We start from the raw sequence: 14,491 nt of genomic DNA, 5'->3' as shown, positions 1-14,491 counted from the left end.
ATTTAGCTCTCTGTCCTAATCTTCTCGTAGCCATGTGCCATTAATGGCTGAATTAGCATACCCTCCAAGTTGAATTTGTTCTTTATACTGAGTGTATTGTACAAAGAATGTTTATTTGGGTCACACAATCTAATTGGTCCTTCTGCTCTAATGTTTTACTCATATTTCTTAATTCTCACCCCTGGTTTAATTACTTTACATCTTTTAGTTTTCCCTTTACCTGTAGTGCCTCATAGCACAAGTTCTGACTGTTAATTTGCTTTTTTCTGTTTTGTTTATTTGTTATCTAAACTAACTTTTACACCTGAGTCCTCTCCATTTACCAGTTTCCAACATCCACTTTTTTGTTACTATTTAAACTCCGTGACTGCACTATTTATCCTTTCCGCTGATACCCTGCTTCCAAGCCTTGTTTGGGTGGAGCCCATTTCAATGGTACAGTTCTTTCTTGTCCCAATACTGATGGCTGAATAATAGAACCCCTCTTTCTAATACCATTCCTTTAAACACTTGTTCACCTCCACAATATGCTTATCACTATGCCAATTTGCACATGGTCCAGGTAACATTCCAGAAATTATAACCGGAGGTCCTGTTCTTTAATTCAGCTCCTAGTTTTAGGTACTATCCAAACAAGAGCTCTTGAATACTTTTCCCAGTGATGATGGTTCCAACTTGGGCTATACAAACTGGATCTGGATCCTCCCCCTCCTTTTCCAATATAATTTAATAGAATCATTATAGCAGAGGTCTTTCTGTCCCTGTACACTCTTTAGAGCTGTGCCATTAAGTTTATATTGCCTCTCCCTTGCCCTCCTGTCAAAATGCATCACCTAACAGTTGACTGTATTAAATTCCATCTGCCACTTGTCTGCCCTTTTGCTAGCCTATCTACGTCCTGTTGCAGTTGATGGACATTATCCTTATTGTCTGAAAACCTCCAAGTTTTGTATTATAAGCAAATTTTGAAATTTTACTCTGTATTCCAACATCCAAACCATATGTCCAAAAGGTGCGGGTCCTAGCACTGATCCTTGGGGAACATCACAGTCTACAAAGCTCCAGTCTGAAAAATATGCCAGCTGAAGATGTCCCTCACCCTGGCACCAGGTTGGTAACATATCATATTCCTTGATCTGCTTACATAGGATCCTATCAGTCCCCCAAGTTATTGAATTCATTACAACTACCACATTACGCTTCTCCTCCTCCTTCTCTCCATTGGACAACCATCGGACAAGGTGCCATGGTCCACATTCTGGCTGTCTTTCCAACAGTCTTTACCTTTATCCACACAGTCAGCAGCACATTGTATCTGTTGGATAGGATCAATTTCTGCAGAGGCACAGCACATGACTGGAGAGATACAGTAAGTCTTCACTTAGAGTTGTGGTTGCATTCCTGAAAATCACCGCTTTAAGTGAATCATGGGTTCCCATTGGAATCAATGTTCAAGCCAAAGTTAGGCTCCTTTGGACATTTCTCGCCCAGAAAAACAATGTACATTGAAATACTGTACCATACAGGTACAGCACTGTGCATTGCTGGCTGAAATAACTTGATAAATAAAATACATCACTAAATATAAAAATACAGTATACAAATTTAATCTTTTAAAAAATTACAGTTCCTCACCTCACAGTACTTTTAGAATGACCAGGCTCCATCTAGTGGCAGAAGCTGGTAAGTGTAGTTAGCAGCTACCTGCACTAACTTCTGCCATTAGATGGAGCCCAGGATATCATGCGAGTTTCAGAGCAATGCCAGAAGCAGAAACTGGGGCAGAATTTTTTCAGCCCGTCGCAGTGGGGGCAGGGCCATGAAATGCAGCAAGCCATTCAAAAGTCCACTCACTTCGGGGGAACCGTAAAATCCCGCTGGCGTAAAATTGCATAACAGGAATCGGGAGTCACTGAAGAACAGGCCCCAAAGACTCAGGTAAGGACAGAGGCCGGGAGGCAAGGGTGGGGGTGGGGGTGGGGGTGGGGGGAGTCGGCAAGGCGGAAAGAGACAATTAAGGCGAGGACTCAGCAATCTGACAGGATTTAATAAGGTAGATACCCCAGGAGGATGTTTCCATTTGTGAGAGAGACTAGAACCAGTATACACAGTTTAAGAATAAGACGTCTACCATTTAAGATTGAGGGAAGGAGAATTTTTTTCTCTGTGTTGTTAGTCTGTGGAATTCTCTTCCCCAGGAAGCAGTGGAAGCTGGGCCATTGAATTTATTCAGGGCAGAGTTAGACAGATTTTTGATAGACAAGGGAATCAAGGGTTATGGGGGGCAGACGGCGAAGTGGAGTTGAGATCACCAGATCAGCCATGATCTTATTGAATGGTGGAGCAGGTTCAAAGGGCTGAATGGCCCACCCCTGTTCCCAAGTCCTATGTTCGGCAAGGGGGTGATGGGGCAGTTGGCAAGGGGGAGGAATCAGTAATGGGGGTTAGTTGGCGTGGCTGGGAGAGGCAAGGTGGGAGGGGGGGGGGGAAGAGAATTGGCAAGGGCAACCAGGAGGAAGAAGGACTGAAGGGAGAGAGTGGAAGTACTGCAGGAAAAGTCATTTGAGCAGGCGGGCCACAGAAGAGGAAGGCAAAGACGTTAAAGTGAAGCTGGCAACGTTAAATGGATATACTGACACTATAATTACGACGTTAAAGTGAAACAACGTTAAGTGAGTCATCTTTAAGTGTGGACTTACTGTATTGGAAGATTCCATTTCTAGCATGAGTGCCATGATGCCTCAGGTCTTTGTGCTGAGGTCCAAGTCCATGGAAAGAGTAGCTATCTGCGTGGAGCATCAGGTGTGACAGGCAGCCTGTTGGACAGGTGCATGTTGGCTCTCAGCAAAGGCTAGTTTTGAGGAATGCCTTTCCTTGGCCATTCAATGCCTCAATAAGGTTCAGCAACATGCTCTCCAGCTGTTGGTTAGCAGGGAAGTGCAGGTAGGCCATAAGAGGAAGACGGAGAGAGGGCACATGGAAGTGGGAGTCTGCTCAAAGCGCCTTCACTCCTGCTCCTGCCCTACCTCCCCTTCCGGTCAGAGCCTCACATGCTTCCTTCCGTCCTGATGCCCATTTCCACCCCTGCAGAGGAGCAGGGAATTAAGCAGCCTGATTGTTGAAGCTCCAGGAGTTGCACCACGTAGAAGCAGTACAAAAATAAAATAAAGGATTTGTAGCTGCGCAGGGTGTGTTTACTTGGGTGTTTAAACATCGCGCTACATTCTCGCAAGTCTATTTAATGTTTTTGAATCAGAAACCAGAAATCAAAGCTCCACTGTCTTCTTGTTCTAATACATGCCCACAACCTGCTAAGGTACATTCTGCCTTGTGAAGAATGGTGTGACAAGAGTTGCTAAAGGGTGTCTGAATCAGTCCATCCCAGGAATCCCTGGCAGCGAAGTGTGTGGCTACCGGTGCCCTCGCCATAGGTGTTCCTCCCCCGTCTCCTCTTGCTTCTTCTCTTCTTCCGCCAAAGATGTGGAATGCTCATCATCTTCCTCCTACTGGAGCTCCAGTCCTCGCTGCAGTGCAATATTGTTCCAGGTGAAACAGATCACTACGATGCTGCAAACCCATACATTAGAGCACTGGCAGACCCTGAGAAGACTGCTCAATGATCATAAACAATCATCGAGCTGTAAGAGTGCATTCCATCACTATGAAACAGTTGTTATTCTGCTTTACAACCAATTTTTTTTTACAGTTTACCTCAGTTTTCTTGTAATCTTCAGGGTTCTTCTTGTTGATCTTAGCAATTTGATTTCCTGTGAAACGCTGTCAGGTGAAAAACATACAAATGTTTAACAACTGACCTAAACCAACCCTAGTTCAAGTATTCATTAGCGTTTCAGGCAGATGAAATGGAGCAAAGTCCCACTGAACACAATTTAAATCTTTAATGGCCTGTAACTGCTTGGTAATGATTTGATACTAGTTCCTGCATTACAGCAGTGTGTGCCATCAAAAAGCAGTTACGTCACTTCCCTCGTAACATTCTTGCTTATGTTCAGAACTTTGCATCCAAACATGCAAGTGAGTTCAGAAATAGGAAGATAAGAACGATGAACGCATGGCTGGAAACATGGTGCAGGAGGGAAGGCTTTAGATTCCTGAGACACTGGGACTGGCTCTGGGGGAGATGGCACCTGTACAAGCCAGATAGATTGCATCTGAACAGAGCCGGGACTGAGTTCCTTGCGGGTCATTTTGCCAGTGATGTTGGGGAGGGGCTTAAACTAACTCAGCAGGGGTGTGGGAACCAGGAGAGAATATTAGAGAGTGATACCAGGATGCGTGGAATGCATCAGAGAATGTGTCAGAGGATTCAAGGACGGAATCGATTTGGCTAGAGCTAAGGAATAAGAAGGGGGCAATTACATTGTGGGAAGGATATAGAGGAACAAATCTGCAAGGAAATTTCAGAGAGGTGTAGACATCACACAGTAAGTAGTTAGGGTTTGGAATGCACTGCGCAGGGTTACTGGAAAAAGGCAGGAGATTGGCACTAAGTTAAAATGCTCAGAGAGCTGGTCCAGACACGAAGAACCAAATGGCTTCCTTCTACATTATAACAATTCTGTGATTTATGTTAGCAAGATCCAACCTTTACTTCCCCGCGAAAAGTTCAAATGTGCCAAGACTCCCAAATAGCATTTAAATTTGGCTTTGCATAGTTAGTTATATCACAATAGTGTGAAATCAAACCGATGAAAGAACATCCCCTTGATGAAATCTTGCGCAGATTGACAGAACTGAATCTATCACTCCATTGCTCGCTAGTTATTCTGTAGTTTTTGTGCCCGGTGCAATTCAACTGCATCGCAGCTTAAACTGGACTACAAAGTTCTTTGGGTTCATTTGTCGCAAAATAACATTTTTCAGCACATAAATTTAAAAATCGAACTTAACATTTAATTAGTGTACACTCTTTTAACATATCTATAACAAATTCTTCTGTAGCAATCTGATTCCAAAGTTACTTGTGAACTCAGTATCATAACAGCCAACAATCAAGGCACAGCTACAGACAAATTGTCAGGGTGCAAAGGAAAGGAAGTCAGGTTTTTTTTTCAAATCTCCCTGGTATTAATTACTTTTCCCTTAAGAAGAGTAAACTTTGCGCAAACATAGCTTGCCTAACATGCAGGATATTAATGTTTCAGAACATCCTGGTGAGGTAAAGACCTTCTGACACCAAGCTGAACTGTGCCTCATTTGTGTTTTTAGATTGCAGGCTATAATAAATTGCCAGATATTTCAACATAATTTGCTCTAAAAATCATTTAAATCCACATTAAGTCCTCGAAGTACTTAATCAGTAAAAAATCATCCGAAGCAAGTGGTTATGCCATTGTCTGTCAGGACACCTTCCACTCGTTCACTCATTGGTGACTACAGCACCACTCAATGCTTTTGCCAAGGTAGTCAATTTAAACAAACCTCATAAGCACGCGATCCAGTAATGTCAGCAAGTCTCTGTGACCCTCCAACAGATTTTTCTAGTTGCTGGCATTCTTCGGTGGTGCTGGAGTCCATCCAGATAGGAGATTCTTTCACAGCGAAACTAGACTAAAGAGAAAAGGAGGGAAAAATAATGTGAATTCTTTGAATAACACTCGAATTAAATACCTGTTTAGGTTTGTCAATAATTTTCAATATTTCTAGTTACTGAATGGAAATTAATTTAACTTTTTTCGATTAATTTTCTCCTTCCCCTTTGTTCTTTCTTGAAAGCATTGGCTGAATACAATTCCACAGGTAAGGTCACCATCTTCATGTAGAAGCCCAGGATGTTGCAGGATATTTGACTGAATGGGGAAGATCGGGAGCATAGACCTGGTTAATACTCCCCATTGAGAGAATACATTAATTTCTTTTTTAATAGATCAATAGCAATCACCAACAGGATTGAACATTGTCGTATGTTTGGGTACGAACAGATCTAGCAACGCAAGATTGGGCATCCATGAGGTGCTGTGGGCCATCAGCAGCAGAATTGTACTCAGCCACAATCTGTAACCTCATGGCCTGGTATATTCCCCAACTCTACCATTACCACCAAGCCAGAGGATCAACCCTGGTTCAATGAAGAGTGCAGGAGGGCATGCCAGACGCAGCACCAGGCATATCTAAAAATTATGTGTCAACCTGGTGAAGCTACAATAGAGGGCTACTTGTGTGCCAAACAGCATAAGCAGCAAGTGATAGACTTGACATGTCCATTGGCAAATTTTAATCCAAGAGATATGGTGAAGAATACAGTCATATGGAATAGATGAAATAGTTCTCATTTTGCAACCAGTGACTTTATCAACCATTCTCAAATTGGGGTGTGCAATTAGGTACATTGCACAGCTCAGATCTAACATTTATGGGACAAATTCACAGAGAAAATCTTTCCAAGAGGCATCCATGAGGATGCCTCTTGGAAAGATCCAAACATGGCATCACTGTTCAATTCAATGTTAAAAAACATCACTGCACTGCACAACAGTCTTGGTGAAAAAAAAATCCTCGTGATAATCCAGTTATGAGGAAGCTCCTTACTGAACAGTTTTTTTCCAACAGTTCCTGGTTCTAGATGTCAGCATGTCATTTTAGGGAAGTTTTGTAGAATTGTACTAAGAATAAATGTACTAATTTGCATAAGACAAGGGCAGGATTTTCCGTTTGGGGTCAGGACACCGACCTCCATACCATTTTCAGGTCCCAACTGCAACTTACTGATGATGGAGAGTAGACTGATGGGGCGGTAATTGGCCGGGTTGGATTTGTCCTGCTTTGTGTGTACAGGACCAACCTGGGCAATTTTCCACAATGCCAGGTTGATGCCAGTGTTGTAGCTGGAACAGCTTGGCGAGGGGCATGACAAGTTCTGGGGCACAAGTATTAAGTATTATTGCTGGAATATTGTCAGGGCCCATTGCCTTTGCAGTATCCAGTGCCTTCAGCCATTTCTTGATATCACGGAGTGATAAAAACAAAAAACTGCGGATGCTGGAAATCCAAAACAAAAACAGAATTACCTGGAAAAACTCAGCAGGTCTGGCAGCATCGGTGGAGAAGAAAAGAGTTGACGTTTCGAGTCCTCATGACCCTTCGACAGAACTAGGTGAATCCAAGGAAGGGGTGAAATATAAGCTGGTTTAAGGTGTGTGTGTGTGTGTGTGTGTGTGTGTGTGTGGGGGGGGGGGAGGTTTGGGTGGGGGGAGAGAAGTGGAGGGGAGGGTGTGGTTGTAAGGACAAGCAAGCAGTGATAGAAGCAGATCATCAAAAGATGTCACAGACAACAAAAGAACACATAGGTGTTGAAGTTGGTGATATATATCTAAACAAATGTGCTAATTAAGAATGGATGGTAGGGCACTCAAGGTATAGCTCTAGTGGGGGTGGGGGGAGCATAAAAGATTTAAAAATATTTAAAAATAATAGAAATAGGTGGGAAAAAGAAAAATCTATATAATTTATTGGAAAAAAACAAAAGGAAGGGGGAAGAAACAGAAAGGGGGTGGGGATGGAGGAGGGAGCTCACGACCTAAAGTTGTTGAATTCAATATTCAGTCCGGAAAGTTGTAAAGTGCCTAGTCGGAAGATAAGGTGTTGTTCCTCCAGTTTGCGTTGGGCTTCACTGGAACAATGCAGCAAGCCAAGGACAGACATGTGGGCAAGAGAGCAGGGTGGAGTGTTGAAATGGCAAGCGACAGGGAGGTTTGGGTCATTCTTAAGGACAGACCGCAGGTGTTCTGCAAAGCGGTTGCCCAGTTTACATTTGGTCTCTCCAATGTAGAGGAGACCGCATTGGGAGCAACGAAGTTGTGGGAAATGGAAGTAAAATGTTGCTTCACTTGAAAGGAGTGTTTGGGCCCTTGGACGGTGAGGAGAGAGGAAGTGAAGGGGCAGGTGCCACATCTTTTGCGTGGGCATGGGGTGGTGCCATAGGTGGGGGTTGAGGAGTAGGGGGTGATGGAGGAGTGGACCAGAGTGTCCCGGAGGGAACGATCCCTACGGAATGCCGACAGGGGGGGTGAAGGGAAGATGTGTTTGGTAGTGGCATCATGCTGGAGTTGGCGGAAATGGCGGAGGAAGATCCTTTGAATGCGGAGGCTGGTGGGGTGATAAGTGAGGACAAGGGGGACCCTATCATGTTTCTGGGAGGGAGGAGAAGGCGTGAGGGCGGATGCGCGGGAGATGGGCCGGACACGGTTGAGGGCCCTGTCAACCACCGTGGGTGGAAAACCTCGGTTAAGGAAGAAGGAGGACATGTCAGAGGAACTGTTTTTGAAGGTAGCATCATCGGAACAGATGCAACGGAGGCGAAGGAACTGAGAGAATGGGATGGAGTCCTTACAGGAAGTGGGGTGTGAGGAGCTGTAGTCAAGGTAGCTGTGGGAGTCGGTAGGCTTGTAATGGATATTGGTGGACAGTCTATCACCAGAGATTGAGACAGCGAGGTCAAGGAAGGGAAGGGAAGTGTCAGAGATGGACCACGTGAAAATGATGGAGGGGTGGAGGTTGGAAGCAAAATTAATAAAATTTTCCAAGTCCCGACGAGAGCATGAAGCAGCACCGATGTAATCATCGATGTACCAGAGAAACAGTTGTGGAAGGGGGCCGGAGTAGGACTGGAACAAGGAATGTTCCACATACCCCATAAAGAGACAGGCACAGCTGGGGCCCATGCGGGTACCCATAGCCACACCTTTTATTTGGAGGAAGTGAGAGGAGTTGAAGGAGAAATTGTTCAGTGCGAGAACAAGTTCAGCCAGACGGAGGAGAGTAGTGGTGGATGGGGATTGTCTGGGCCTCTGTTCGAGGAAGAAGCTAAGGGCCCTCAGACCATCCTGGTGGGGGATGGAGGTATAGAGGGATTGGACATCCATGGTGAACAGGAAGCGGTTGGGGCCAGGGAACTGGAAATTGTTGATGTGACGTAAGGTGTCAGAGGAATCACGGATGTAGGTGGGAAGGGACTGGACAAGGGGAGAGAGAAGGGAGTCAAGATAACGAGAAATGAGTTCTGTGGGGCAGGAGCAAGCTGACACGATCGGTCTACCGGGACAGTTCTATTTGTGGATTTTGGGTAGGAGGTAGAAGCGGGCCATCCGAGGTTGGGCGACTATCAGGTTGGAAGCTGTGGAAGGAAGATCCCCAGAGGAGCTGAGGTCAGTGACAGTCCTGGAAACAATGGCTTGATGTTCAGATGTTGAATCGAATTGGTTGAAGACTGGCGTCTGTGATGCTGGGGACCAGTGGAGGAGGCAGAGATGGATCAACCACTCGGCACTACCGGCTGAAGATGGTTGCAAATGCTTCAGCCTTATCTTTTGCACTGCTGTGCTGGGCTCCTCCATCATTGAGGATGGGGATATTTGTGGAGCTTCCTCCTCTAATGGGTTGTTTAATTGTCAATCGCCATTCACGACTGGATGAGGCAGGACTACAGAGCTTAGGTCTGACCGCTGGTTGTGGAATTGCTTAGCTATGTCTATCACTTGCTGCTTATGCTGTTTGGCACACAAGTAGCCCTCAATTGTAGCTTCACCAGGTTGACACCTCATTTTTAGATATGCCTGGTGCTGCTCCTGGCATGCCCTCCTGCACTCTTCATTGAACCAGGGTTGATCCCCTGGCTTGGTGGTAATGGTAGAGTGGGGGAATATACCGGGCCATGAGGTTACAGATTGTGGTTGTGTACAATTCTGCTGCTGATGGCCCACAGCACCTCATGGATGCCCAATCATGCGTTGCTAGATCTGTTCGAAATATATTCAATTTAGCATGGTGGTAGACAGCATGATGGAGGGTATCCTCAATGTTTAATGGGGGTGTTCTCACAAGCAGGGCAAAGAAATTGCTAGTGCATGCAGTCCTGCTGGATGAGTAGCACTTAGGTTAGAAGTGCATGGATCAGATATGCCCCAGCAGTAACGTCGTCCTGCTGAGTACTTTGAGTCCTGAGACTGCCCCGGTCATCTCTCAGCATGTGCCAGGGTTCTGCTCTGCATCCTCCTCCTCCTCTTCAGCCCCCTCTTTCTCCACCAATTAACCGTCTTGATTTAGTGCTTCACCCTCTTCAAGGCTCACAACCCTCTGTTCGGCCATGTTACAGGAGCGCAGCAGACCTCCACAGCGCATGAGACCCTTGCAGGAGTGCACGATCAAGGCACCAAAGCCACACCTTTAGAAGACCGATGGCGTGTTCAGTAGTGGTCCTTGAGAGCAATGGCTTCCGTCTTGGGGGTCACGTAAAGGTGCGAGTAGCCCTCTCCTCAAGGGATATTGCTTGTCCCCTAGAAGACACACAGAGAGTTCTGATGATGGCACAAAGAGCAATGGCACTCTGGACTGCCAGAGGATGAAGGTGTCATGAATAATGAGCTTCCAGGATAGTGAGCATGCACTTGCATAAAGCACTTATGGTGGTCACATATCAGCTGAACTTTCAGGGAGTAGAAGCCCTTCTTCTTGATGGATCTCACTGGCTGCTCACTCGGTGCCTTGAGGGACTCACAGGTGCAATTGATGATGCCCTGCATCTCCAGGAATCCAGCAATGCAGGTGCATGTCACTGACCTTTGTGCCTGCGAGGCCCCATGTTATGACATGGCAGATGATGTGCGCCAGACAGAGCAAATCCACGAGGGAAACTTGATTGTGCTATCACAACGGCTTTGCAATTTGTATTTATTTTGAGCTGTGTGCATGGAATTCAGAAGTAATAAGTCCACCAAGACTTAGAGATTTTTTTAAAAAGCTAAATTAAAATATTTATTAACAAAAGAAAAGGTTTCAAGCACATACATAGGATTACAAATTACTACTATAATAACTCGTAAAATTCCTAATTAACCTGACTCCCAGATACACCCCCTTTAAGGCAACAGTCCGAAAGTAGGGTTTAGATTTTAAATACATTCAGCAAATTAACACAATACTCTGGGCAATGAAATTTCAAATGACTTTTCTCTACCTCCAGTTTCTGTAGACATAAGGGTTATGCACAAATGCTGCAGGTTTCATTAAGACAACTTCACCCACTTCTATTAGATTTTTTTTTATTCGATCACAGGGTGTGGGCTTTGCTGGCTGGGCCAGCATTTATTGCCCATCTCCAGTTTCCCTTGAGAAGGTGGTAGTGAGCTACCTTCTTGAACTGTTGCAGACCATGTGGTGAGGATACACCCACAGTGCAGTTAGGAAGGGAGTTCCAGGGTTTTGACCCAGCGACAGTGAAGGAACGGTGGCGATATGTTTCCAAGTCAGGATGGTGTGTGACTTGGAGGGGAACTTCCAGGTGGTGGTGTTACCATCAATTTGCTGCCCTTGTCCTTCTAGATGGTAGTGGCCATGGGTTTGGAAGGTGCTGTCTGAGGAGCCTTGGTGAATTCCTGCAGTGCATCTTGTAGATGGTACACACTGCTGCCGCTGTGCATTGGTGATGGAGGGAGTGAATGTTTGTGGATGGGGTGCCAATCAAACGGGCTGCTTTGGATGGTGTCAAGCTTCTTGAGTGTTGTGCAAGCTGCCCTCATCCAGGCAAGTGGGGAGTATTCTATCACACTCCTGACTTGTGCCTTGTAGATGGTGGACAGGCTTTGGAGAGTCAGGTGGTGAGTTACTCGTCGCACAATTCCTAGCCTCTGACCTGCTCCTGTTGCCTCGGTATTTATATGGCTAGTCCAGTTTAGTTTCTGGTTAATGGTAATCCCCAGGATGTTGATCTTGGGGATTCAGTGATGGTAATGCCATTGAACGTCAAGGAGCGACGGTTAGATTCTCTCTTGTTGGAGATGGTCATTGTCTGGCACTGTGTGGCACAAATATTACTTGCCACTTGTCAGCCCAAGCCTGGGTATTGTCCAGGTCTTGCTGCATTTGGACATGGACTGCTTCAGTATCTGAGGAGTTGCGAATGGTGCTGAATGTTGTGAAATCATCAGTGAACATTCCCACTTCTGACCTTAAGATGGAAGGAAGTTCATTGATGAAGCAGCTGAAGATGGTTGGGCCGAGGACACTCCCCTGAGGAACTCCTGCAGTGATGTCCTGGAGCTGAGATGACTGACCGCCAACAACCACAACCATCTTCCTTTGTGCTAGGTATGATTCCAACCAGTTGAGAGCTTTCCCATTGACCCCAGTTTTGCTAGGGCTCCTTGATGCCACACTTGGTCAACTGCGGCCTTGACGTCAAGGGCAGTTACTCTCACCTCACCTCTTACAATGCCTTCTCCTGATACATAGCCTCATTCTCCTTTACATATATCTCTCTCTCTTTAATATGTAAATTCTATTGTTTCATAAGTTTTTGAAACTGCATCTCCCTCATAACAAAAACATTCATGTTGTCATTGTATATTGTCAGTAACCCTTGAGAAAAATAAACATATTGCTTGTCTGGGTGTTTGTGAACAGACTGAGATCCATTTGACGTCCAAATCTCCCTTCATCTATCTAAAAATTCCCTTCCTACTATTTTTATTCACTCATGGGATGTGGGCATCACTGGCTAGGCCAGCATTTATTGCCCATTCCTAATTACCCTTATTCAGAGGGCATTTAAGAGTCAACCACATTGCTGTGGAGTCACATGTAGGCCAGACCAGGTAAGGGCAGCAGATTTCCTTCCCTAAAGGACATTAGTGAACCAGGTGGGTTTTTATGACAATCATCAATGCCCGTCAACATCCTCCTGTATTCTAAGGCTATCCTCTTCACTATTTACCACCCAACTAATTTTTGTGTCATCCGCAAACTTACTGATCAACCCTCCTACATTCAAGTCTAAATCGTTTAGATATACCACAAACAACAAGAGATCCAACACTGATCCCTGTAGAACCCCACTGGACACAGACATCAGGCTTTAAGTTCCTGATTTTTATTGAATTCAAATTTCACCATCTGCCATGGTGGGATTCGAACCCAGCTCCCCAGAACATTACCCTGAGTCTCTAGAAAACTAGAGTCATAGAGTCTTAGAGTCATTGATGTCTACGGCACAGAAAAAGGCCCTTCGGCCCATTAAGTCTGCACCAGTCAAACAAGTACCTAACTATTGTAATCTCATTTTTCAGCACTAGGCCCATAGCCTTGTATGCCATGACATCGCAAGTGCACATCCAAATACTTCTTAAATGTTATGAGGGTATCTGTCTCTCCCTTTCAGGCAGTGAGTTCCAGATTCCCACCACTCTCTGAGTGAAAAAATTCTTCCTCACATCCCCTCCAAACCTCCTGCCCCTTACCTTAAATCTATGCCCCCTGGTTATTGGTCCTTCCACCAAGGGGAAAAGTTCCTTCCTGTCTATCCTATCTATGCCCCTCATAATTTTATACACCTCAATCATGTCCTCCCTCAATCTCCTCTGCTCCAGGGAAAATAACCCCAGTCTATCCAATCTCTCCTCATAACTAAAACTCTCCAGCCCAGGCAACGTCCTCTGCACTCTCTCTAGTGCAATCACATCCTTCCTATAATGCGGATTCCTGCACACAATCCTCTAGCTGTGGCTTAACCAGCGTTTTATACTGTTCCAGCATAACCTCCCTGCTCTTATATTCTATGCCTCAGCTAATAAAGGCAAGTATCCCATATGCTTTCTTATCCACCTTATCTACCTGTCCCACTACCTTAAGGGGCCGGTGGACATGTACACCAAGGTCTCTCTGATCCTCGGTACTTCCCAGGGTCCTACCATTCATCGTGTATTCCCGTGCCTCGTTTGTCCTGCCAAGTAAGTGCATCTCCTCAAACTTATCCGTATTAAATTCCATTTGCCACTGATCAGCCCGTCAATATCCTCCTGTATTCTAAGGCTATCCTCTTCACTATTTACCACCCAACTAATTTTTGTGTCATCCGCAAACTTACTGATCAACCCTCCTACATTCAAGTCTAAATCGTTTAGATATACCACAAACAACAAGAGATCCAACACTGATCCCTGTAGAACCCCACTGGACACAGACATCCAGTCACAAAAACACCCCTCGACTATCACCCTCTGCTTCCTGCCACTGAGCCAATTCTGGATCCAATTTGCCAAATTGCCTTGGATCCCATGGGCTCTTACCTTCGTTATCAGTCTCCCAAGCGGGACCTTATCAAAAGCCTTGCTGAAGTCCAAGTAGGCTACGTCAGATGCATTGCCCTCATTTACACACCTGGTCATCTCTTGGAAAATTCAATCAAATTGGTCAGACATGACCTCCCCATAACAAAACCATGCTGACTGTCCTTGATTAATCCCTGCCTCTCCGAGTGCAGATTAATTCTGTCCCTCAGAATTGCTTCCAATAGTTTCCCCACCACTGGGGTCAGCCTGACTGGCCTGTAGTTCCCTGGTTTATCCGTTCCTTCCTTCTTGAAAAACAGTACCACATTGGCTGTCCTCCAGTCCTCTGGCACATCTCCTGTAGCCAGAGGTATTGAAAATTATTGCCAGCAATCCTGCTATCTCCTCCTTTGCCTCACTCAACAGCCTGG

At 45.4% G+C, this 14,491-nt stretch overlaps 1 protein-coding gene across 1 annotated transcript in view; it reads right to left on the bottom strand.

Moving 5' to 3' along the window:
• The window catches only part of xylb (xylulokinase homolog (H. influenzae)), a 247,710-nt gene that overhangs the window by 213,724 nt on the left and 19,495 nt on the right, over positions 1-14,491 (bottom strand). Inside the window, exons 10-11 of the mRNA XM_041183919.1 lie at positions 5,443-5,571; positions 3,712-3,777 (exon numbers count right to left, since the gene is read on the bottom strand). Of these exons, the coding sequence (XP_041039853.1) occupies positions 3,712-3,777; positions 5,443-5,571 (195 nt within the window). The remainder of the gene's footprint in view (positions 1-3,711; positions 3,778-5,442; positions 5,572-14,491) is intronic.

This window comes from Carcharodon carcharias, chromosome 3, assembly GCF_017639515.1.
Source record: "Carcharodon carcharias isolate sCarCar2 chromosome 3, sCarCar2.pri, whole genome shotgun sequence".
Classification (NCBI taxonomy): domain Eukaryota; kingdom Metazoa; phylum Chordata; class Chondrichthyes; order Lamniformes; family Lamnidae; genus Carcharodon; species Carcharodon carcharias.
Note: the sequence above shows the minus strand (reverse complement) of the source record. Positions and strands in the feature narration are given on the sequence as shown.